Genomic DNA, 26,655 nt, shown 5'->3' on the forward strand with positions numbered 1-26,655 from the left:
CTCCTGTCCTACTGTAGACTTCGCCAGTTGAATCTGTCTCAGAATGAGTTGACCAGCTTGCCGTCCGGACTGCTCCATCTCACCAGAGTCCAGAGGCTCTCTGCTGCTAAGAACAAGCTCACCTCCCTGTTTGACATTCCTAATGGTATGATCCACCGCATGTCAGAGTGGTCTTTGCTCTTTGTCACAAATGTATATCAGTATGTTCTTAGAAGGGTTCTTAGGATTTTATTCTGATCTCAAATTGTTTCTCTGCTATCTATTTTGTCTTTATTTGTTAATGTGAAGCACATTGTATTGCTACCTTGTACAAAATGTTTTGGTTTCTACAAATGAAGATTGATGAATGAATTGATTGCCCTCTTCTGCTCCTCCTCAGGTACTAACTGGATCGGTCTGCGTAAGCTGGAGGAGCTGGATGTGTCTGACAACTGTCTGACCAGTCTTCCCTCTGCTGTTCTTCACTCTTTCAAATCCCTCACTTCCCTCAAAGTCTGCCGGAACAGACTCACCAGCTTCCCTGACCCCTGGGCCTGCCCTCTGGTAGGCAGACACTACACTAGACACTACACTAGACACTACACTAGACACTACACTAGACACTACACTAGACACTACACTAGACACTACACTAGACACTACGGCCTCGTTCCATTTGGAACCCTAGCACCTTCTTTTAGATCCTACCCTGTTTAGTGTTCTTCTCAAAGATATCTATTCATTGTATCTCTATGGTTCCCCTGGTAGGAATAAACTAGGGCCTGGTTCCTTTTGGCTCCCTAGCACCTTCCTGTATCTCCTGGCCCCTTTTAAATGCTCAGTTCTGAAAGGACTGGATTGGTGAAAGGAATATGGTGGAAGCTCCAATGGAGAGCTGGGTAGAACCATCATACTAGTTGCTTACACCTATCCAGTCCTTATAGATTTGTGACCATTGTTGGCGTAGAGGCAAGGAGGTACTAGGTATTGAAATGGAAAGTGGTCATGTCATTTAAATCATACAGACTCCTCTCAGCGACGCTTCACCACCTCCTTTGCCCTCTTGTATTCAGAACTGGAGTGATGGTTTTGAAACATCTTCTGGATGATGTGAGTCATTGATTGGTGTTTCCCCCTCTGTAGAAGCACTGTCGAGCCTCATCCAACGCCATCGAGAATCTTCCCAATACCATCTCCATCTTCTGGAGAACTCAGCTGCAGGAGGTGGATTTCTCAGACAACGTCATCAAGGAGCTGCCCTCCTATATATTCGAGCTGGAGGTAAGGATGTATAGCACTAGCATTGTTTGGCCTAGGCTTCAGCTCACTGGGCTAACAGGGTTTTGAGTTGCACATGTAATTCAGGTTCAATATTTGGGCAGTCTGAGCTGTACATATCACAGGTTCAATACCTGGGCTATTATGTGCAACTCGAAACCCTGTTAGCCCACTGAGCTAAAGCCTAGGCCAAAGCAGCTTAACAACACTGGGAGCAGTGCTTCCTACGTGGTAGTTCATGGCTGATTCTGTTTGGGCCTGGCTAGAAACATTGGATTTGTTGACTTGATGGGTCTAACCTAAATAAGCCTCCCTAAACCTCCATAAGCTTTACTGTATTTGGGCAACCAGACCAAATTCACATCCCCGAGCTGACAAGGTAAAAATCTGTCGTTCTGCCCCTGAACAGGCAGTTAACCCACTAGGCCGTCATTGAAAATAAGAATTTGTTCTTAACTGACTTGCCTAGTTAAATAAAGGTAAAAAAATATATATTAAAAAAGTAACCACTCAGAAGATGAGGATTTCTGTATTAAACCTGTAGTTTACCCAATGACCTCAAGGTGGCACTGCTGTACTACTCTGCAGTCAGTGAACCCCAACTGAAACAATGATTCAAATCAAATCAAAATCAAATTTGACTAGTCACATGCTGCCGAATACAACATTTCACCTTACAGTGAAATGCTTACTTACGAGCCCCTAACCAACAATGAAGTAAAAAAAAAAAAAAGAATAAGTAACAAGTAATTAAAGAGCAGCAGTAAAAACAATAGCGAGACTATATACAGGGGTGTACTGGTACAGAGTCAATGCGCGGGGGCACCGGTTAGTTGAGGTAATATATACATGTAGGTAGAGTTATTAAAGTGACTATGCATAGTTGATAACAATAGCAGTGGTGTAAAGGGGGGGGGGGGGCAATGCAAATAGTCTGCGTGACCATTTGATTAGATGTTCAGGAGTCTTATGGCTTGGGGGTAGAAGCTGTTTAGAAGCCTCTTGGACCAAGACTTGGCGCTCTGGTACCGCTTGCTGTGTGGTAGCAGAGAGAATAATCTATGACTAGGGTGACTGGAGTCTTTGACTATTTTTAGGGCCTTCCTCTGACACCGCCTGGTATAGGTCCTGGATGGCAGGAAGCCTGGCCCCAGTGATGTACTGGGCCGTAGGCACTACCATCTGTGGTGCCTTGCGGTTGGAGGCCGAGCAGTTACCATACCAGGCAGTGATGCAGCTGTGGAATCTTTTGAGGATCAGAGGACCCATGCCAAATCATTTCAGTCTCCTGAGGTGGAATAGGTTTTGTTGTGCCCTTTTCATGACTATCTTGATGTGCTCGGGCCATGTTAGTTTGTTGGTGATGTGTCCTCTTCACAACTATCTTGATGTGCTCGGGCCATGTTAGTTTGTTGGTGATGTGTCCTCTTCATGACTATCTTGATGTGCTCGGGCCATGTTAGTTTGTTGGTGATGTGTCCTCTTCATGACTATCTTGATGTGCTCGGGCCATGTTATGTTTGTTCTTGGTGATGTGTTTGTTCTTCACAACTATCTTGATGTGCTCGGGCCATGTTAGTTTGTTGGTGATGTGTCCTCTTCATGACTATCTTGGTGTGCTCGGGCCATGTTAGTTTGTTGGTGATGTGTCCTCTTCATGACTATCTTGATGTGCTCGGGCCATGTTAGTTTGTTGGTGATGTGTCCTCTTCATGACTATCTTGATGTGCTCGGGCCATGTTAGTTTGTTGGTGATGTGTCCTCTTCATGACTATCTTGATGTGCTCGGGCCATGTTAGTTTGTTGGTGATGTGTCCTCTTCACAACTATCTTGATGTGCTCGGGCCATGTTAGTTTGTTGGTGATGTGTCCTCTTCACAACTATCTTGATGTGCTCGGGCCATGTTAGTTTGTTGGTGATGTGTCCTCTTCACAACTATCTTGATGTGCTCGGGCCATGTTAGTTTGTTGGTGATGTGTCCTCTTCATGACTATCTTGATGTGCTCGGGCCATGTTAGTTTGTTGGTGATGTGTCCTCTTCATGACTATCTTGATGTGCTCGGGCCATGTTAGTTTGTTGGTGATGTGTCCTCTTCATGACTATCTTGATGTGCTCGGGCCATGTTAGTTTGTTGGTGATGTGTCCTCTTCATGACTATCTTGATGTGCTCGGGCCATGTTAGTTTGTTGGTGATGTGTCCTCTTCATGACTATCTTGGTGTGCTCGGGCCATGTTAGTTTGTTGGTGATGTGTCCTCTTCACGACTATCTTGATGTGCTCGGGCCATGTTAGTTTGTTGGTGATGTGTCCTCTTCACAACTATCTTGATGTGCTCGGGCCATGTTAGTTTGTTGGTGATGTGTCCTCTTCATGACTATCTTGATGTGCTCGGGCCATGTTAGTTTGTTGGTGATGTGTCCTCTTCACAACTATCTTGATGTGCTCGGGCCATGTTAGTTTGTTGGTGATGTGTCCTCTTCACAACTATCTTGATGTGCTCGGGCCATGTTAGTTTGTTGGTGATGTGTCCTCTTCATGACTATCTTGATGTGCTCGGGCCATGTTAGTTTGTTGGTGATGTGTCCTCTTCACAACTATCTTGATGTGCTCGGGCCATGTTAGTTTGTTGGTGATGTGTCCTCTTCACACTATCTTGATGTGCTCGGGCCATGTTAGTTTGTTGGTGATGTGTCCTCTTCATGACTATCTTGATGTGCTCGGGCCATGTTAGTTTGTTGGTGATGTGTCCTCTTCACAACTATCTTGATGTGCTCGGGCCATGTTAGTTTGTTGGTGATGTGTCCTCTTCATGACTATCTTGATGTGCTCGGGCCATGTTAGTTTGTTGGTGATGTGTCCTCTTCATGACTATCTTGATGTGCTCGGGCCATGTTAGTTTGTTGGTGATGTGTCCTCTTCATGACTATCTTGGTGTGCTCGGGCCATGTTAGTTTGTTGGTGATGTGTCCTCTTCATGACTATCTTGATGTGCTCGGGCCATGTTAGTTTGTTGGTGATGTGTCCTCTTCATGACTATCTTGATGTGCTCGGGCCATGTTAGTTTGTTGGTGATGTGTCCTCTTCATGACTATCTTGATGTGCTCGGGCCATGTTAGTTTGTTGGTGATGTGTCCTCTTCACAACTATCTTGATGTGCTCGGGCCATGTTAGTTTGTTGGTGATGTGTCCTCTTCATGACTATCTTGATGTGCTCGGGCCATGTTAGTTTGTTGGTGATGTGTCCTCTTCATGACTATCTTGATGTGCTCGGGCCATGTTAGTTTGTTGGTGATGTGTCCTCTTCACAACTATCTTGATGTGCTCGGGCCATGTTAGTTTGTTGGTGATGTGTCCTCTTCATGACTATCTTGATGTGCTCGGGCCATGTTAGTTTGTTGGTGATGTGTCCTCTTCACAACTATCTTGATGTGCTCGGGCCATGTTAGTTTGTTGGTGATGTGTCCTCTTCATGACTATCTTGATGTGCTCGGGCCATGTTAGTTTGTTGGTGATGTGTCCTCTTCATGACTATCTTGATGTGCTCGGGCCATGTTAGTTTGTTGGTGATGTGTCCTCTTCACAACTATCTTGATGTGCTCGGGCCATGTTAGTTTGTTGGTGATGTGTCCTCTTCACATGATGTGCTCGGGCCATGTTAGTTTGTTGGTGATGTGTCCTCTTCATGACTATCTTGATGTGCTCGGGCCATGTTAGTTTGTTGGTGATGTGTCCTCTTCATGACTATCTTGGTGTGCTCGGGCCATGTTAGTTTGTTGGTGATGTGTCCTCTTCATGACTATCTTGATGTGCTCGGGCCATGTTAGTTTGTTGGTGATGTGTCCTCTTCATGACTATCTTGATGTGCTCGGGCCATGTTAGTTTGTTGGTGATGTGTCCTCTTCACAACTATCTTGATGTGCTCGGGCCATGTTAGTTTGTTGGTGATGTGTCCTCTTCATGACTATCTTGATGTGCTCGGGCCATGTTAGTTTGTTGGTGATGTGTCCTCTTCACAACTATCTTGATGTGCTCGGGCCATGTTAGTTTGTTGGTGATGTGTCCTCTTCACAACTATCTTGATGTGCTCGGGCCATGTTAGTTTGTTGGTGATGTGTCCTCTTCACAACTATCTTGATGTGCTCATGTTAGTTTGTTGGTGATGTGTCCTCTTCATGACTATCTTGATGTGCTCGGGCCATGTTAGTTTGTTGGTGATGTGTCCTCTTCATGACTATCTTGATGTGCTCGGGCCATGTTAGTTTGTTGGTGATGTGTCCTCTTCATGACTATCTTGATGTGCTCGGGCCATGTTAGTTTGTTGGTGATGTGTCCTCTTCATGACTATCTTGATGTGCTCGGGCCATGTTAGTTTGTTGGTGATGTGTCCTCTTCATGACTATCTTGATGTGCTCGGGCCATGTTAGTTTGTTGGTGATGTGTCCTCTTCACAACTATCTTGATGTGCTCGGGCCATGTTAGTTTGTTGGTGATGTGTCCTCTTCATGACTATCTTGGTGTGCTCGGGCCATGTTAGTTTGTTGGTGATGTGTCCTCTTCATGACTATCTTGATGTGCTCGGGCCATGTTAGTTTGTTGGTGATGTGTCCTCTTCATGACTATCTTGATGTGCTCGGGCCATGTTAGTTTGTTGGTGATGTGTCCTCTTCATGACTATCTTGATGTGCTCGGGCCATGTTAGTTTGTTGGTGATGTGTCCTCTTCACAACTATCTTGATGTGCTCGGGCCATGTTAGTTTGTTGGTGATGTGTCCTCTTCATGACTATCTTGATGTGCTCGGGCCATGTTAGTTTGTTGGTGATGTGTCCTCTTCATGACTATCTTGATGTGCTCGGGCCATGTTAGTTTGTTGGTGATGTGTCCTCTTCATGACTATCTTGATGTGCTCGGGCCATGTTAGTTTGTTGGTGATGTGTCCTCTTCACAACTATCTTGATGTGCTCGGGCCATGTTAGTTTGTTGGTGATGTGTCCTCTTCATGACTATCTTGATGTGCTCGGGCCATGTTAGTTTGTTGGTGATGTGTCCTCTTCATGACTATCTTGATGTGCTCGGGCCATGTTAGTTTGTTGGTGATGTGTCCTCTTCATGACTATCTTGATGTGCTCGGGCCATGTTAGTTTGTTGGTGATGTGTCCTCTTCATGACTATCTTGGTGTGCTCGGGCCATGTTAGTTTGTTGGTGATGTGTCCTCTTCATGACTATCTTGATGTGCTCGGGCCATGTTAGTTTGTTGGTGATGTGTCCTCTTCATCTTGATGTGCTCGGGCCATGTTAGTTTGTTTGTTGGTGATGTGTCCTCTTCATGACTATCTTGATGTGCTCGGGCCATGTTAGTTTGTTGGTGATGTGTCCTCTTCATGACTATCTTGGTGTGCTCGGGCCATGTTAGTTTGTTGGTGATGTGTCCTCTTCATGACTATCTTGATGTGCTCGGGCCATGTTAGTTTGTTGGTGATGTGTCCTCTTCATGACTATCTTGATGTGCTCGGGCCATGTTAGTTTGTTGGTGATGTGTCCTCTTCATGACTATCTTGATGTGCTCGGGCCATGTTAGTTTGTTGGTGATGTGTCCTCTTCACAACTATCTTGATGTGCTCGGGCCATGTTAGTTTGTTGGTGATGTGTCCTCTTCACAACTATCTTGATGTGCTCGGGCCATGTTAGTTTGTTGGTGATGTGTCCTCTTCATGACTATCTTGATGTGCTCGGGCCATGTTAGTTTGTTGGTGATGTGTCCTCTTCATGACTATCTTGATGTGCTCGGGCCATGTTAGTTTGTTGGTGATGTGTCCTCTTCACACTATCTTGATGTGCTCGGGCCATGTTAGTTTGTTGGTGATGTGTCCTCTTCATGACTATCTTGATGTGCTCGGGCCATGTTAGTTTGTTGGTGATGTGTCCTCTTCATGACTATCTTGATGTGCTCGGGCCATGTTAGTTTGTTGGTGATGTGTCCTCTTCATGACTATCTTGATGTGCTCGGGCCATGTTAGTTTGTTGGTGATGTGTCCTCTTCATGACTATCTTGATGTGCTCGGGCCATGTTAGTTTGTTGGTGATGTGTCCTCTTCACAACTATCTTGATGTGCTCGGGCCATGTTAGTTTGTTGGTGATGTGTCCTCTTCATGACTATCTTGATGTGCTCGGGCCATGTTAGTTTGTTGGTGATGTGTCCTCTTCATGACTATCTTGGTGTGCTCGGGCCATGTTAGTTTGTTGGTGATGTGTCCTCTTCATGATGACTATCTTGATGTGCTCGGGCCATGTTAGTTTGTTGGTGATGTGTCCTCTTCATGACTATCTTGATGTGCTCGGGCCATGTTAGTTTGTTGGTGATGTGTCCTCTTCATGACTATCTTGATGTGCTCGGGCCATGTTAGTTTGTTGGTGATGTGTCCTCTTCATGACTATCTTGATGTGCTCGGGCCATGTTAGTTTGTTGGTGATGTGTCCTCTTCACAACTATCTTGATGTGCTCGGGCCATGTTAGTTTGTTGGTGATGTGTCCTCTTCATGACTATCTTGATGTGCTCATGTTAGTTTGTTGGTGATGTGTCCTCTTCACAACTATCTTGATGTGCTCGGGCCATGTTAGTTTGTTGGTGATGTGTCCTCTTCATGACTATCTTGATGTGCTCGGGCCATGTTAGTTTGTTGGTGATGTGTCCTCTTCATGACTATCTTGATGTGCTCGGGCCATGTTAGTTTGTTGGTGATGTGTCCTCTTCATGACTATCTTGATGTGCTCGGGCCATGTTAGTTTGTTGGTGATGTGTCCTCTTCACAACTATCTTGATGTGCTCGGGCCATGTTAGTTTGTTGGTGATGTGTCCTCTTCATGACTATCTTGGGTGCTCATGTTAGTTTGTTGGTGATGTGTCCTCTTCACAACTATCTTGATGTGCTCGGGCCATGTTAGTTTGTTGGTGATGTGTCCTCTTCATGACTATCTTGATGTGCTCGGGCCATGTTAGTTTGTTGGTGATGTGTCCTCTTCATGACTATCTTGATGTGCTCGGGCCATGTTAGTTTGTTGGTGATGTGTCCTCTTCATGACTATCTTGATGTGCTCGGGCCATGTTAGTTTGTTGGTGATGTGTCCTCTTCATGACTATCTTGATGTGCTCGGGCCATGTTAGTTTGTTGGTGATGTGTCCTCTTCACGACTATCTTGGTGTGCTCGGGCCATGTTAGTTTGTTGGTGATGTGTCCTCTTCACAACTATCTTGATGTGCTCGGGCCATGTTAGTTTGTTGGTGATGTGTCCTCTTCACACTATCTTGATGTGCTCGGGCCATGTTAGTTTGTTGGTGATGTGTCCTCTTCATGACTATCTTGATGTGCTCGGGCCATGTTAGTTTGTTGGTGATGTGTCCTCTTCATGACTATCTTGATGTGCTCGGGCCATGTTAGTTTGTTGGTGATGTGTCCTCTTCATGACTATCTTGGTGTGCTCGGGCCATGTTAGTTTGTTGGTGATGTGTCCTCTTCATGACTATCTTGATGTGCTCGGGCCATGTTAGTTTGTTGGTGATGTGTCCTCTTCACAACTATCTTGGTGTGCTCGGGCCATGTTAGTTTGTTGGTGATGTGTCCTCTTCACAACTATCTTGATGTGCCTGGTGATGTGTCTTTCACACTATCTTGATGTGCTCGGGCCATGTTAGTTTGTTGGTGATGTGTCCTCTTCATGACTATCTTGATGTGCTCGGGCCATGTTAGTTTGTTGGTGATGTGTCCTCTTCATGACTATCTTGATGTGCTCGGGCCATGTTAGTTTGTTGGTGATGTGTCCTCTTCATGACTATCTTGATGTGCTCGGGCCATGTTAGTTTGTTGGTGATGTGTCCTCTTCATGACTATCTTGATGTGCTCGGGCCATGTTAGTTTGTTGGTGATGTGTCCTCTTCATGACTATCTTGATGTGCTCGGGCCATGTTAGTTTGTTGGTGATGTGTCCTCTTCATGACTATCTTGATGTGCTCATGTTAGTTTGTTGGTGATGTGTCCTCTTCATGACTATCTTGGTTAGTTTGTGCCTCTTCATGGGCCATGTTAGTTTGTTGGTGATGTGTCCTCTTCACACTATCTTGATGTGCTCGGGCCATGTTAGTTTGTTGGTGATGTGTCCTCTTCATGACTATCTTGGTGTGCTCGGGCCATGTTAGTTTGTTGGTGATGTGTCCTCTTCATGACTATCTTGGTGTGCTCGGGCCATGTTAGTTTGTTGGTGATGTGTCCTCTTCATGACTATCTTGATGTGCTCGGGCCATGTTAGTTTGTTGGTGATGTGTCCTCTTCATGACTATCTTGATGTGCTTGTTAGTTTGTTGGTGATGTGTCCTCTTCATGACTATCTTGATGTGCTCATGTTAGTTTGTTGGTGATGTGTCCTCTTCATGACTATCTTGATGTGCTCGGGCCATGTTAGTTTGTTGGTGATGTGTCCTCTTCATGACTATCTTGATGTGCTCGGGCCATGTTAGTTTGTTGGTGATGTGTCCTCTTCATGACTATCTTGATGTGCTCGGGCCATGTTAGTTTGTTGGTGATGTGTCCTCTTCATGACTATCTTGATGTGCTCGGGCCATGTTAGTTTGTTGGTGATGTGTCCTCTTCATGACTATCTTGATGTGCTCGGGCCATGTTAGTTTGTTGGTGATGTGTCGGGCCATGTTAGTTTGTTGGTGATGTGTCCTCTTCACAACTATCTTGATGTGCTCGGGCCATGTTAGTTTGTTGGTGATGTGTCCTCTTCATGACTATCTTGATTAGTTTGTTGGTGATGTGTCCTCTTCATGACTATCTTGATGTGCTCGGGCCATGTTAGTTTGTTGGTGATGTGTCCTCTTCATGACTATCTTGATGTGCTCGGGCCATGTTAGTTTGTTGGTGATGTGTCCTCTTCATGACTATCTTGATGTGCTCGGGCCATGTTAGTTTGTTGGTGATGTGTCCTCTTCATGACTATCTTGATGTGCTCGGGCCATGTTAGTTTGTTGGTGATGTGTCCTCTTCATGACTATCTTGATGTGCTCGGGCCATGTTAGTTTGTTGGTGATGTGTCCTCTTCATGACTATCTTGATGTGCTCGGGCCATGTTAGTTTGTTGGTGATGTGTCCTCTTCATGACTATCTTGATCTTGTTATTTGTTGGTGATGTGTCCTCTTCACATGACTATCTTGATGTGCTTGTTGGTGATGTGTCCTCTTCATGACTATCTTGATGTGCTCGGGCCATGTTAGTTTGTTGGTGATGTGTCCTCTTCACACTATCTTGATGTGCTCGGGCCATGTTAGTTTGTTGGTGATGTGTCCTCTTCATGACTATCTTGATGTGCTCGGGCCATGTTAGTTTGTTGGTGATGTGTCCTCTTCACAACTATCTTGGTGTGCTCGGGCCATGTTAGTTTGTTGGTGATGTGTCCTCTTCACAACTATCTTGATGTGCTCGGGCCATGTTAGTTTGTTGGTGATGTGTCCTCTTCATGACTATCTTGATGTGCTCGGGCCATGTTAGTTTGTTGGTGATGTGTCCTCTTCATGACTATCTTGGTGTGCTCGGGCCATGTTAGTTTGTTGGTGATGTGTCCTCTTCATGACTATCTTGATGTGCTCGGGCCATGTTAGTTTGTTGGTGATGTGTCCTCTTCATGACTATCTTGATGTGCTCGGGCCATGTTAGTTTGTTGGTGATGTGTCCTTGATGTGCTCGGGCCATGTTAGTTTGTTGGTGATGTGTCCTCTTCATGACTATCTTGATGTGCTCGGGCCATGTTAGTTTGTTGGTGATGTGTCCTCTTCATGACTATCTTGGTGTGCTCGGGCCATGTTAGTTTGTTGGTGATGTGTCCTCTTCATGACTATCTTGATGTGCTCGGGCCATGTTAGTTTGTTGGTGATGTGTCCTCTTCATGACTATCTTGATGTGCTCGGGCCATGTTAGTTTGTTGGTGATGTGTCCTCTTCATGACTATCTTGATGTGCTCGGGCCATGTTAGTTTGTTGGTGATGTGTCCTCTTCACAACTATCTTGATGTGCTCGGGCCATGTTAGTTTGTTGGTGATGTGTCCTCTTCATGACTATCTTGATGTGCTCGGGCCATGTTAGTTTGTTGGTGATGTGTCCTCTTCATGACTATCTTGATGTGCTCGGGCCATGTTAGTTTGTTGGTGATGTGTCCTCTTCATGACTATCTTGATGTGCTCGGGCCATGTTAGTTTGTTGGTGATGTGTCCTCTTCATGACTATCTTGATGTGCTCGGGCCATGTTAGTTTGTTGGTGATGTGTCCTCTTCATGACTATCTTGATGTGCTCGGGCCATGTTAGTTTGTTGGTGATGTGTCCTCTTCACAACTATCTTGATGTGCTCGGGCCATGTTAGTTTGTTGGTGATGTGTCCTCTTCATGACTATCTTGATGTGCTCGGGCCATGTTAGTTTGTTGGTGATGTGTCCTCTTCATGACTATCTTGATGTGCTCGGGCCATGTTAGTTTGTTGGTGATGTGTCCTCTTCATGACTATCTTGATGTGCTCGGGCCATGTTAGTTTGTTGGTGATGTGGACACCAAGGGACATGACGCTCTCAACCTGCTCCACTACAGCCCCATCGATGAGAATGGGGGCGTGATCGGTCCTCTTTTTCCTGTAGTCCACAATCATCTCCTTTGCATCGATCACGTTGAGGGAGAGGTTGTTGTCCTGGCACCACACGGCTAGGTCTCTGACCTCCTCCCTATAGGCTGTCTCGTCGGTGATCAGGCCTACCACTGCAGTCATAAGTGAACAGGGAGTACAGGAGGGGATCCAGGTGCAGAGGGAGATGTTTAGTCTCAGGGTTCTTAGCTTATTGATGAGCTTTGAGGACACTATGGTGTTGAACGCTGAGGTGTAGTCAATGAATAGCATTCTAACATAGGTGTTCCTTTTGTCCAGATGGGAAAGAGCAGTGTGAAGTGCAATAGAGATGGCATCATCTGTGGATCTGTTGGGGCGGTATGCAAATTGGAGTGGGTCTAGGGTTTCTGGGATAAAGGGGTTGATGTTTCTTTTTTTTTATTTGACCTTTATTTAACCAGGTGGCCAGTTGAGAACAAGTTCTCATTTACTTCTGTGACCTGGACAAGATAAAGCAAAGCAGTGCGACAAAAACGACAACACAGAGTTACACATAAACAAACGTACAGTCAATAACACAATAGAATGTGAGCCATGACCAGCCTTTCAAAGCACTTCAGGTCTACAGGCGTGAGTCCTACGGGTCGGTAGTGTTGTGTCTTTGGCATCAAGGTACGCTTGGTCTGAAGTGGGCTTCTCCAGGTGGAGGTTATATTCGGAACAGCAGAAAAGGCTGTCCCATGACGCCAGATCAATGTCTGTGCTCATGGGGCGGGGAAATGACTTAGTTCACTTTAAAGGGAATTGGATTCTCTTTCATTAAACAGTTTAAAATCACATTACATAATTTCACAAATAGTTTCATCTTTACTCATTCATTTTATATAATAATTAAAAAATATTTATTTTAATTTTATTTTTTACAATTTACCCCCCTTTTCTCCACAATTTCGTGGTATCCAATTGTTTTAGTAGCTACTATCTTGTCTCATTGGGAGAGACGAAGGTCGAAAGTCATGCGTCCTCCGGTACACAACCCAACCAAGCTGCACTGCTTCTTAACACAGAGCGCATCCAACCAGGAAGCCAGCCGCACCAATGTGTCAGAGGAAACACCGTGCATCTGGCAACCTTGGTTAGCGCGCACTGTGCCCGACCCGCCACGGGAGTGCCTGGTGCGCGATGAGACAAGGATATCCCTACCGGCCAAACCCTCCCTAACTCGGTCGACGCTAGGCCAATTGTGCGTTGCCCCACGGACCTCCCGGTCGCGGCTGGTTGCGACAGAGCCTGGGCACGAACCCAGAGTCTCTGGTGGCACTGCGCCACCCAGGAGGCCATAACGGAGACTCTTGTTGTCACACCCTGACCATAGTTTGCTTTGTATGTTTCTATGTTTTGGTTGGTCAGGGTGTGATCTGAGTGGGCATTCTATGTTGGATGTCTTGTTTGTCTATTTCTATGTCTGGCCTGATATGGTTCTCAATCAGAGGCAGGTGTTAGTCATTGTCTCTGATTGGGAACCATATTTAGGTAGCCTGGGTTTCACTGTGTGTTTGTGGGTGATTGTTCCTGTCTCTGTGTTTTGCACCAGATAGGACTGTTTTAGGTTTTCGCACATTTGTTGTTTTGTTAGTTTATTCGTGTACAGTTTCTTTATTAAAGTACAATGAATAACAACCACGCTGAATTTTGGTCCGCCTCTACTTCACCTAAAGAAAACCGTTACAGAATCACCCACCACAACAGGACCAAGCATTGTGGTAACGGGCAGCAGCAGGAGCAGCGTAATAAGGACTTCTGGACTTGGGAAGAAATCCTCGACGGGAGAGGACCCTGGGCAAAGCCAGGGGAGTGTCGCCGCCCCAAGGTGCAGCAGGAGAAATGGCTGCAGGAGCAGCGAGAGGAATGGACTTGGGAGGACAAATTGGACGGAGAAGGACCCTGGGCTCAGCCTGGAGAATATCGCCGCCCCAAAGAAGAACTGGAGGCGGCGAAAGCGGAGAGGCGCTGGTATGAGGAGGCAGCACGGCGGCGTGGATGGAAGCCCGAGAGTCAGCCCCAAAAATGTATTGGGGGAGGCACACAGGAAATGTGGTGAAGCCAGGTAGGAGACCTGCGCCAACTTCCTGTGCTTACCGGGGGGCTGGAGAGACCGGGCAGGCACCGTGTTATGCTGTGAAGCGCACGGTGTCCCCAGTGCGGGTGCGTAGCCCGGTGAGGTACATTCCAGCTCCGCGCATCGGCCGGGCTAGAGTGGGCATCGAGCCAAGTGCCATGAAGCCGGCTCTACGCATCTGGTCTCCAGTGAGTCTCCTTGGGCCGGCTTACATGGCACCAGCCTTGCGCACGGTGTCCCCGGTTCGCCTGCATAGCCCAGTGCGGGCTATTCCACCTCGCCACACTGGCAGGGCGACCGGGACCATTCAACCGGGTAAGGTTGGGCAGGCTCGGTGCTCAAGAGCTCCAGTGCGCCCTGCATGGTCCGGTCTATCCGTCACCACCTCCACGCACCAGCCCTCCGGTGCCAGCCCCCCGCACCAGGCTGTCTCTCCGGCTCATCTTTACAGAGGCTCCCGCCTGTCCAGCGCTGCCAGAGCATTCCTCCTCTCCGGCGCTGCTGCCGGAGCCTCCTCCTCTCCGGCGCTGCTGCCGGAGCCTCCCGCCTGTCCGGCGCTGCTGCCGGAGTCTCCCGCCTGTCCGGCGCTGCTGCCGGAGTCTCCCGCCTGTCCGGCGCTGCTGCCGGAGTCTCCCGCCGGACGCTGCTGCCGGAGTCTCCCGCCTGTCCGGCGCTGCTGCCGGAGTCTCCCGCCTGTCCGGCGCTGCTGCCGGAGTCTCCCGCCTGTCCGGCGCTGCTGCCGGAGTCTCCGGGCGCTGCTGTCGCCTGTCCGCGCTGCTGCCGGAGTCTCCCGCCTGTCCGGCGCTGCTGCCGGAGTCTCCGCCTGTCCGGCGCTGCTGCCGGAGTCTCCCGCCTGTCCGGCGCTGCTGCCGGAGTCTCCCGCCTGTCCGGCGCTGCTGCTCTCCCGTCCGGCGCTGCTGCCGGAGTCTCCCGCCTGTCCGGCGCTGCTGCCGGAGTCTCCCGCCTGTCCGGCGCTGCTGCCGGCTCAGCCCAGAGGCGCCCGAGCTTCCGCCCCTCTGTCCCGAGCTTCCGCCCCGAGCTTCCGCCCCTCTGTCCCGAGCTTCCGCCCCTCTGTCCCGAGCTTCCGCCCCTCTGTCCCGAGCTTCCGCCCCTCTGTCCCGAGCTGCCGCCCCTCTGTCCCGAGCTGCCGCCCCTCTGTCCCGAGCTGCCGCCCCTCTGTCCCGAGCTGCCCCTCAGTCCAGTGGGGTCATTAAGTAGGGTCGCCGTGGCTAGGAGGCCACGGAAGCGGACAAGGTGGGGGACTAAGACTACGGTGAAGTGGGGGCCACGTCCAGCACCAGAGCCGCCACCGCGGACAGATGCCCACCCAGACCCTCCCCAATAGGTTCAGGTTTTGCGGCCGGAGTCCGCCCCTTGGGGGGGGGGTACTGTCACACCCTGACCATAGTTTGCTTTGTATGTTTCTATGTTTTGGTTGGTCAGGGTGTGATCTGAGGGGGCATTCTATGTTGGATGTCTTGTTTGTCTATTTCTATGTCTGGCCTGATATGGTTCTCAATCAGAGGCAGGTGTTAGTCATTGTCTCTGATTGGGAACCATATTTAGGTAGCCTGGGTTTCACTGTGTGTTTGTGGGTGATTGTTCCTGTCTCTGTGTTTTGCACCAGATAGGACTGTTTTAGGTTTTCGCACGTTTGTTGTTTTGTTAGTTTATTCGTGTACAGTTTCTTTATTAAAGTACAATGAATAACAACCACGCTGCATTTTGGTCCGCCTCTACTTCACCTAAAGAAAACCGTTACACTTGTATTAACAGAGTTATGGTAATGTGGCTGTATTGTCTCTCATGAGGTCTCCACCGACCGTTTACACATTCTCCAAAACATGGATATTGTTCAGTTCTCATGTTCTGTGCGGTAAAAGAAGTTCCTTTGTTCTACTGTGAACCCACTCTCTATATACTGCATGGCTGGGGGGGAAGAGAGTCTCCTCATGGAATTTACAACCTGAGATAACAGAGCCTGGGTGTAGGGGGAAGAGAGAGGTGGTGAGAGAGGGGGATGGTACTCGCTATACCCAAAGAGGGCCACGTCATGACAGTAGTCATTTAGGCAGGTTACCTTTGTGTTTTTGTGCACAGGGACTATGGTGGTTTGCTTAAAACATGTTGGCATTACAGACTCGGACAGGGAGAGGTTGAAAATGTCAGTGAAGACACTTGCCAGTTGGTCAGCGCATGCTTGCAGTACACGTCCTGGTGATCTGTCTGGCCCTGCGGCCTTGTGAATGTTGACCTGTTTAAAGGTCTTACTCAAATCTGCTGCAGAGAGTGTGATCACACAGTCTTCCATAACAGCTGGTGCTCTCGTGCATGTTTCAGTGTTATTTGCCTCGAAGTGAGCATAGAAGTAGGTTAGCTCGTCTGGTAGGCTTATGTCACTGGGTAGCTCTTGGCTGTGCTTCCCTTTGTAATCTGTAATAGTTTGCAAGCCCTGCCACATCCGACGAGCGTCAGAGCCGGTGTAGTACGATACGATCTTCATCCTGTATTGACGCTCTGCCTCTTTGATGGTTCGTCGGAGGGCATAGTGGGATTTCTTATGAGCTTAGAATCCCTCTCCTTGAAAGCGGCAGCTCTAGCCTTTAGCTCAGTGCGGATGTTGCAGGGAATCCATGGCTTCTGGTTGGGATATGTACGTATGGTCACTGTGGGGACGACGTCATCGATGCACTTATTGATGAAGCCATTGACTGATGTGGTGTACTCCTCAATGCCACCGGAGGAATCCCGGAACATATTCCAGTCTGTGCTAGCAAAACAGACCTGTAGTTTAGTATCTGCTTCATCTGACCACTTTTTATTGATCGAGTTACTGGTGCTTCCTGCTTTAATTTTTGCTTGTAAGCAGGAATCAGGAGGATAGAATTATGGTCAGATTTCCCAAATGGAGTGTGAGGGAGAGCTTTGTATGTATGCATCTATGTGTGTGGACTAATCGTGGTCCAGAGTGTTTTTGTTGTTTTTTCCCTCTGGTTGCATATTTAACATGCTGATAGAAATTTGTTAAGACTGATTTATGTTTCCCTGCATTAAAGTCCCCGGGCTAATAGGACCGCCGCCTCTGTGTGAGCGTTTTCCTGTTGGTTTATAGCGGAATACAGCTCATTCAGTGCAGTCTTAGTGTGTTAGTCTGTGGCGGTATTTAGACAGCTACGAAAAAGACACAAATATATATCGTACACCAGCTATTTACAAAAATACATAGTCCGCCTCCCCTTGTCTTACCAGACGCCGCTGTTCTATCCTGCCGATACAGCGTATAACCAGCCAGCTGTATGTTGATAATGTCGTCGTTCAGCCACGACTCCGTGAAGCATAAGATATTACAGTTTTGAATTTCCCATTGGTAGTTTAATCTTCCGCATAGGTCATTGATTTATTTTCCAAAGATTGCACGTTTGCTAGCAGAATGGAAGGAAGTGGGGGTTTATTCGATCGCCTACTAATTCTCAGAAGGCAGCCCGCCCTCCGGCCCCTTTTTCTCCGCCTTCTCTTCACGCAAATGACGGGGCTCTGGGCCTGTTCCCGGGAAAGCAGTGTGTCATTCACGTCAGGCTCGACTTGTTAAAGGAAAAAAAGGATTCTGATAGTGTGTGGTGAGTATTTGCAGTTCTGATGTCTAGAAGTTATTTTCGGGTCATAAGAGATGGTAGCAGCAACATTATGTACAAAATAAGTTTAAAAAGTTACAAACAATGTAAAGAAACTAACAAAACAATTTGGTTAGGAATACATAAAACGTCAACCTTGTTCTCAGCGTTAGTACGATGAATCACGGTACGCTTGCTTAGGTTTTAAAGATATTAGCGTAACAGTAATAATGAATGGAAATGGATTTTAAGTTTAATTTAGGTTCCTGAATTCCGAGGAGAACGATGGAATGTTTAATATACCTCAGGAATGCGTTGGGCTTTTATGAAGCAATTTTCCAAATATTTGAGAAGGAATGAGTAATGCAAGATTGTTGATTATAGTGGCATTTGCGGTGTTTCATTGGAATATAATAGAGGAAGAGTGAGAGAGTGAAGAGAGAGTGACGCCAACGGTAGACAGGGAAACGGGGACACTAGAATGAAGTTGTGAATTAGGTTGTCATGTGAATTAAGTTGTCATGACCACAGGCCATGCTTTGGTGACACTATCTCTTTCTCTCTCTTTCCCTCTCTCCCCTTTCTCTCCCTATCTTTCTCTCCCTCCCCCCTCTCCTGCTCATTCTCTTCATCAGGCCCTGGTCTCTCTCAGACTGTGTAGGAATCAGATCTCCACTCTCCCGGCACCCAACAAGTGGAAATGCTCTCTGCTCAGAACCCTTGACCTCTCCAGGAACCATCTGGGCAAGTAGGTGAAAGGTCATACATCTTACCACTCACACTTAGGCCCCGTCCAGAAACAACTACTAGCCCCTAGAAACTTGTGTAGCTCTAAAGGTGCTAGATACTGAGTTCTGCCTGTGGCTATGGAACCCTGACCTGTTCACCAGACGTGCTACCTGTCCCAGACCTGCTGTTTTCAACTCTCTAGAGACAGCAGGAGTGGTAGAGATACTCTTAATGATCGGCTATGAAAAGCCAACTGACATTTACTCCCGAGGTGCTGACCTGTTGCACCCTCGACAACTACTGTGATTATTATTATTTGACCATGCTGGTCATTTATGAACATTTGAACATCTTGGCCATGTTCTGTTATAATCTCCACCCGGCACAGCCAGAAGAGGACTGGTCACCCCTCATAGCCTGGTTCCTCTCTTGGTTTCTTCCTAGGTTTTGGCCTTTCTAGGGAGTTTTTCCTAGCCACCGTGCTTCTACACCTGCATTGCTTGCTGTTTGGGGTGTTAGGCTGGTTTTCTGTATAGCACTTTGTGACATCAGCTGATGTAAGAAGGGCTTTATAAATACATTTGATTTGATTCTATGGGATAGGAGTTGTTTCTGGATGGGTTCTAAGTGTCTAGGGGCTAGGAGTTGTTTCTGGATGGGGTTTAAGTGTCTAGGGCCTAGTAGTTGTTTCTGGATACGGCCTTAACCTCTTACTTTTAATATTTTCCACTCACTTCAAGGCCTGGTTCCATTTTTAACCCTTGCTTCCTCCTTACCCTAGTCCATATAGTTTTGGTGTTAGCAACGTTGGTTACTATGGATTAATGAAGGTAATATGGTAGAGGTAGGACTTGGGGGAAGGGGCAGGACTTGGGGGAAGGGGCAGGACTTGGGGGAAGGGGTAGGACTTGGGGGAAGGGAAGGGGTAGGACTTGGGGGAAGGGGTAGGACTTGGGGAAGGGGCAGGACTTGGGGGAAGGGGTAGGACTTGGGGGAAGGGGCAGGACTTGGGGGAAGGGGCAGGACTTGGGGGAAGGGGCAGGACTTGGGGGAAGGGGCAGGACTTGGGGGAAGGGGCAGGACTTGGGGGAAGGGGTAGGACTTGGGGGAAGGGGCAAACTACTGTAATGGTACCTGGGGCTGTATGCATCAAGCGTCTCAGAGTAGGACTCCCGATCTAGGATCAGGTCCCGCCCTATCTTTATTCAGGCCCCTAATCTTATTCATTATAATCTCAAAGGAAAAACTGATCCTAGATGAGCACTTTTCAGCTGACATGGTAAACAATAAAAATACAACCAAGAATGCATGAATGTGATGGAAGTTGGAACTGTTTTGTTTCAGGACTGAGGAGGGACCCAAAACCAGGAAACTGGCCTTCCTGACCACATGGCACCGGAGAGACCCGGACCCAGGTACTGGTTCCGGACTCATGTGGACTGGCGCTGTTGACTGTAGTGTTACTTTAGTGGTCTAACATGGACTGGACTTTTAAACTTGACATGACTGGACTGAACCATAGTGGTCTGTAGTGAACTGGACTTAAACTGGACAAGACCAATCTGTCGTGGTTTGTAATGAACTGTAGTGAACTGGACTGAACCGATCTGTCGTGGTCTGTAACAGGACTGGAGTGTAACTGGATCTGTGGCAGTCTGTACTGGGACTGTGGCAGTCTGTACTGGGACTGTGGCAGTCTGTACTGGGACTGTGGTAGAATAATTACTTTGTTGGTTGTCTGGTCAGATTCTCAGTCTGCCGGTTGTGGCATGGACAGAGTTTAATAAACAGCCTATATGAGCAGTGATGCTGGTCACATTTGGGTCCAAAGCCCTTGCTCATGTGGTTTGGAAACCCCTCTATTGCCTCTCATCACGGTCATCTGGACCACACAGTCTTAACCCAGTCGTGCTCTCTCTCTCTTTTCTCTCTCTCCCTCCATATCTCTCTCTCTTTTCTCTCTCTCTCTCTCCCTCCATAGCTCTCTTTTCTCTCTCTCCCTCCATATCTCTCTCTTTTCTCTCTCTCCATATCTCTCTTTTCTCTCTCTCTCTCCATATCTCTCTTTTCTCTCTCTCTCTCCATATCTCTCTTCTCTCTCTCTCTCCATATCTCTCTCTTCTCTCTCTATCTCTCTCTCTCTCTCTCCATATCTCTCTCTTCTCTCTCTCTCTCCATATCTCTCTTTTCTCTCTCTCTCTCCATATCTCTCTTCTCTCTCTCTCTCCATATCTCTCTCTTCTCTCTCTCTCTCTCTCTCTCTCTCTCCCATATCTCTCTTTTCTCTCTCTCTCTCCATATCTCTCTCTTCTCTCTCTCTCTCCATATCTCTTTTCTCTCTCCCTCCATATCTCTCTTTTCTCTCTCCCTCCATATCTCTCTCTTTTCTCTCTCTCTCTCACCTCCATAGCTCTCTTTTCTCTCTCTCCCTCCATATCTATCTCTTTTCTCTCTCACTCTCTACCTCCATATCTCTCTCACTCTCTACCTCCATATATCTCTCTCTTCTCTCTCACTCTCTCCATATCTCTGTTTTTTCTCTCTCTCTCCATATTTCTCTCTTCTCTCTCTCTCCATATCTCTCTTCTCTCTCTCTCCATATCTCTCTTCTCTCTCTCTCCATATCTCTCTTCTCTCTCTCTCTCCATATCTCTCTTCTCTCTCTCTCTCCTCCATATCTCTCTTCTCTCTCTCTCCATATCTCTCTCTTCTCTCTCTCTCTCATATCTCTCTCTCTCTCTCTCTCTCCATATCTCTCTTCTCTCTCTCTCTCTCTCCATATCTCTCTTTCTCTCTCTCTCTCTTCATCTCTCTTTTCTCTCTCTCTCCATATCTCTCTCTTCTCTCTCTCTCCTCCATATATTTTTTCTCCCTCCATATCTTTCTCCATTCTCTCTCTCTCCCTCCCTCCATATCTCTCTCTCTCTCTCCCTCCATATCTCTCTCTTCTCTCTCTCTCCATATCTCTTTTCTCTCTCTCTCCATATCTCTCTCTTCTCTCTCTCTCCCTCCATATATTTTTTCTCTCTCCCTCCATATCTTTCTCTTTTCTCTCTCTCTCCCTCCATATCTCTCTCTTTCTCTCTCTCCCTCCATATCTCTCTTTTCTCTCTCCCTCCATATCTCTCTCTTCTCTCTCCCTCCATATCTCTCTCTTCTCTCTCCCTCCATATCTCTCTTTTCTCTCTCTCTCCCTCCATCTCTCTGTTCTCTCTCCCTCCATATCTCTCTTTTCTCTCTCCCTCCATATCTCTCTTTTCTCTCTCCCTCCATATCTCTCTCTTTTCTCTCTCTCTCTCCCTCCATATCTCTCTTTTCTCTCTCTCTCTCCCTCCGTATCTCTCTTTTCTCTCTCTCTCTCCATATCTCTCTTTCTCTCCCCCTTCTCTGACCGCTCCAGCAATTAGTAAATTAGTAACCCCATACTGTACATCCTGATCCTGCAGTGACTGCTGATGGTCATTGACCGTGAGAGTGTGTGTGTGTGTGTGTGTGTGTGTGTGTCTGTGTGTCTGTGTGTGTGTCTGTGTGTGCGCCTTTCCCCTGCTTGACAGTATGCCCAATCGAGTTTCCAGTAATTTTGCGGGATGCTTTGGAAGTGCTTTCCTTGAACGACAACCAGCTGGAGTGTGTGCCCCAGTCTGTGTGTGGTCTGAGAAACCTCATGGAGCTCTACCTCTCCAAGTAAGTGCCCCAAGCCCCATATTTCCTGGTCCTCTTCCTCCATAACTTCCTCGTACTGAGGTGGGACACAACAGCTGAAAACTAACATGGGGGTCTCAGATGTGTTTGTGCCGTCTGGTAAATCCTGTGGTCACCAACCTAGCTGAACACCTGTAACGTAGACATCTGTCCATTCCTGTCATCACACACTGCTAATAAAAAAGCAAAGGAGACAAGAAAAGGAAGCATTTTAGAGTATTCATACACAGCCCCACTCTCTGGTTGTCCTGTCCAGTCCTTCCTGTTGTGAACTGGTTTGGAGGCAGCTGTTGCCAGCTGTTTTCTGTGGGTCACCAGGGTCACTGTTCTCTGTCCACTTCTCACAGTCTTCCAGACTGGAGGCTCCAACAGGAATACACGGGCTATGTCCAAAACGGCACCCTATTCCCTACATAGTGCACTACCTTTGACCAGAGACCTATGGGCGTCCCAATGGGCCCTGGTCCAAAGTAGTGCACTATGTAGAGTCTGGTTGTGGCCCAGAGTGTGATGTGGAGGTTTAGCTGGAGATCCTCTTTCCCACTCAGACGTTGTTTTGTTGTCATCCAGTCCTGTGTAATATCGGTCATGGTAGTCCAGGCTAGACTAGTGAATAGAGTTAGTTCTCATCCAGAACAATAAGGCGATGGTCTCACCTTTAGCCTTCTGCCATATGCTTGTTTTCCCAGACACATGATGACCAGTTAGTCTTCCATGGAATAATACCCATTGAAAGTGGTTCTTAGCCCAACATGATGACCAGTCAGTCTTCCATGGAATAATACCCATTGAAAGTGGTTCTTAGCCCAACATGATGACCAGTCAGTCTTCCATGGAATAATACCCATTGAAAGTGGTTCTTAGCCCAACATGATGACCAGTCAGTCTTCCATGGAATAATACCCATTGAAAGTGGTTCTTAGCCCAACATGATGACCAGTCAGTCTTCCATGGAATAATACCCATTGAAAGTGGTTCTTAGCCCAACATGATGACCCAATGGAATAATACCCATGATGACCAGTCAGTCTTCCATGGAATAATACCCATTGAAAGTGGTTACTTAGCCCAACTTGAGCCCAACATGATGACCAGTCAGTCTTCCATGGAATAATACCCATTGAAAGTGGTTCTTAGCCCAATATGATGACCAGTCAGTCTTCCATGGAATAATACCCATTGAAAGTGGTTCTTAGCACAACATGATGACCAGTCAGTCCTCCATGGAATAATACCCATTGAAAGTGGTTCTTAGCCCAACATGATGACCAGTCAGTCTTCCATGGAATAATACCCATTGAAAGTGGTTCTTAGCCCAACATGATGACCAGTCAGTCTTCCATGGAATAATACCCATTGAAAGTGGTTCTTAGCCCAACATGATGACCAGTCAGTCTTCCATGGAATAATACCCATTGAAAGTGGTTCTTAGCCCAACATGATGACCAGTCAGTCCTCCATGGAATAATACCCATTGAAAGTGGTTCTTAGCCCAACATGATGACCAGTCAGTCTTCCATGGAATAATACCCATTGAAAGTAGTTCTTAGCCTAGCATGATGACCAGTCAGTCTTCCATGGAATAATACCAATTGAAAGTGGTTCTTAGCCCAACATGATGACTAGTCAGTCTTCCATGGAATAATACCCATTGAAAGTGGTTCTTAGCCCAACATGATGACCAGTCAGTCTTCCATGGAATAATACCCATTGAAAGTGGTTCTTAGCCCAACATGATGACCAGTCAGTCTTCCATGGAATAATACCCAGTGAAAGTGGTTCTTAGCCCAACATGATGACCAGTCAGTCTTCCATGGAATAATACCCATTGAAAGTGGTTCTTAGCCCAACATGATGACCAGTCAGTCTTCCATGGAATAATACCCATTGAAAGTGGTTCTTAGCCTAACATGATGACCAGTCAGTCTTCCATGGAATAATACCCATTGAAAGTGGTCCTTAGCCCAACATGATGACTAGTCAGTCCTCCATGGAATAATACCCATTGAAAGTGGTTCTTAGCCCAAGACTAGGTTTAATCTGTGTCCAGGAAACTGGCCCATTATTCCATGATTTAGTTTCTCCCAATGTTTCTCTATGTTCACTTATTCACAAAGCAACAGGACATGTTGAGGATGAGAAACACCTTGTCCCATTAGCATTCCCCTATGTTTTCAGAGAACATATGATGTAAACGCATTAACATTCACCCATCAAACTGGTCCTCTGGCTCCCCTGAACTGAGAACAGTAACACAGGTATCCTTGTATGTATAGTACCTAATTCCATCTCTCTCTCCCCTGATCTGAGAACAGTAATCCAGGTATTCGGGAGCTTCCAGCTGAGTTGGGGCAGCTCTCTAACCTGTGGCAGTTGGACATTGAGGACCTCAACATCACTAATGTTCCCCAGGACATCAGGAAAGAAGGTAAAGTACCACCACACTGTGTGTGGGTGTGGGTGTGTGGGTGGGTGGTGTTTTTTGGGGTGTTTGTTGTTTAATCGGGTCTCACTGCTCCCTGGGTCAGATGACGGGGATGTGGATTAAGGCAGCCGTCAGCACCTCTCTAATTCAGAGGGGTTGGGTTAAATGCGGGAGACACATTTCAGTTGAATGCATTAATTTGTACAACTGACTAGGTCTCCCCCTTTCCCTTTCTCAGGTCCAGCATCAGTGCTGTCCTTCCTCCGAGCCCACCTACGGAAGGCGGAGCCCTGTAAGCTGCTGAAGCTTCTTGTGATTGGTCCTCCTCGGCAGGGAAAGACAGCCCTCCTGGAGGCGTTGCAGACGGGCAGGACCTCCCCTTTCTCCCCTGCAGAACGAAACATCAGCACAGCTACTTGGGAACTGGAAAGACCCAATGGGGTTAAAGCTAGCGTAAGAGAACACACACATGCATACAGAATACACGCACACGCCCAAGGTACTTCCATCAACTATTTGCTCTGGGGTGGGAAGACATACTCAATCAATACAGATTTTATTTTAAATTAATTAGGAACATTTTCTTTAATTTTTCTTTCACTTTGTAGAGTAAGTTGTGTAGACCGGTAGGACAAAAATCCATTTGAGTCCATTTATAAGATAACATTTTAAGGCAACAAAATCAAATGTGAAGCTGAGCCTGGCTGCCAGTTTGTTTTGAGCCTGGCTGCCAGTTTGTTTTGAGCCTGGCTGCCAGTTTGTTTTGAGCCTGGCGTGTGTGTGGCGGCTGCCAGTTTGTTTTGAGCCTGGCGTGTGTGTGTGGCTGCCAGTTTGTTTTGAGCCTGGCGTGTGTGTGTGGCTGCCAGTTTGTTTTGAGCCTGGCGTGTGTGTGTGTGTGGCTGCCAGTCTGTTTTTAGCCTGGAATGTCTACTACGATTATGTCATGTTACAAAGGAACACAAAGGCGGTCATGTTGACCCATTCCTAATCTTGGAAACCCAGAAATAAAATCTGGTGTAATTACGTCAGATGCTCGATTAGGATACCATTTATTTTACGTCGTCGGTCCAAGAGAGATGAACCCTCATCTTGACACAATAATACAACATATCTCCTCCTGTATAGGCGTAGGGGTGGAACTGAGGCAGAAGGAGTAGGAATCACATCTCCTCCTGTATAGACGTAGGGGTGGAACTGAGGCAGAAGGAGTAGGAATCACTACTCCTCCTGTATAGACGTAGGGGTGGAACTGAGGCAGAAGGAGTAGGAATCACATCTCCTCCTGTATAGACGTAGGGGTGGAACTGAGGCAGAAGGAGTAGGAATCACATCTCCTCCTGTATAGACGTAGGGGTGGAACTGAGGCAGAAGGAGTAGGAATCACATCTCCTCCTGTATAGGTGTAGGGGTGGAACTGAGGCAGAAGGAGTAGGAATCACATCTCCTCCTGTATAGGTGTAGGGGTGGAACTGAGGCAGAAGGAGTAGGAATCACATCTCCTCCTGTATAGACGTAGGGGTGGAACTGAGGCAGAAGGAGTAGGAATCACATCTCCTCCTGTATAGAACTGAGGCAGAAGGAGTAGGAATCACATCTCCTCCTGTATAGGTGTAGGGGTGGAACTGAGGCAGAAGGAGTAGGAATCACATCTCCTGTATAGACGTAGGGGTGGAACTGAGGCAGAAGGAGTAGGAATCACATCTCCTCCTGTATAGACGTAGGGGTGGAACTGAGGCAGAAAATCAAATCAAATCAAATTTTATTTGTCACATACACATGGTTAGCAGATGTTAATGCGAGTGTAGCGAAATGCTTGTGCTTCTAGTTCCGACAATGCAGTGATAACCAACAAGTAATCTAACTAACAATTCCAAAACTACTGTCTTATACACAGTGTAAGGGGATAAGGAATATGTACATAAGGATATATGAATGAGTGATGGTACAGAGCAGCATACAGTAGATGGTATCGAGTACAGTATATACATATGAGATGAGTATGTAGACAAAGTAAACAAAGTGGCATAGTTAAAGTGGCTAGTGACATAAGAATGCAGTCGATGATCTAGAGTACAGTATATACATGCATATGAGATGAATAGTGTAGGGTAAGTAACATTATATAAGGTAGCATTGTTTAAAGTGGCTAGTGATATATTTACATCA

At 47.0% G+C, this 26,655-nt stretch overlaps 1 protein-coding gene across 1 annotated transcript in view; it reads left to right on the forward strand.

Moving 5' to 3' along the window:
* The window catches only part of lrrk1 (leucine-rich repeat kinase 1), a 183,119-nt gene that overhangs the window by 49,070 nt on the left and 107,394 nt on the right, over window positions 1-26,655 (forward strand). Inside the window, exons 8-15 of the mRNA XM_065011179.1 lie at window positions 18-145; window positions 380-543; window positions 1,123-1,260; window positions 18,269-18,381; window positions 19,707-19,777; window positions 21,917-22,046; window positions 24,380-24,492; window positions 24,728-24,942. Coding sequence (XP_064867251.1) covers window positions 18-145; window positions 380-543; window positions 1,123-1,260; window positions 18,269-18,381; window positions 19,707-19,777; window positions 21,917-22,046; window positions 24,380-24,492; window positions 24,728-24,942 — 1,072 coding nt within the window. The remainder of the gene's footprint in view (window positions 1-17; window positions 146-379; window positions 544-1,122; window positions 1,261-18,268; window positions 18,382-19,706; window positions 19,778-21,916; window positions 22,047-24,379; window positions 24,493-24,727; window positions 24,943-26,655) is intronic.

The sequence above is a fragment of the Oncorhynchus nerka genome, linkage group LG27 (genome assembly GCF_034236695.1).
Source record: "Oncorhynchus nerka isolate Pitt River linkage group LG27, Oner_Uvic_2.0, whole genome shotgun sequence".
In the NCBI taxonomy this organism is placed as follows: Eukaryota; Metazoa; Chordata; class Actinopteri; order Salmoniformes; family Salmonidae; genus Oncorhynchus; species Oncorhynchus nerka.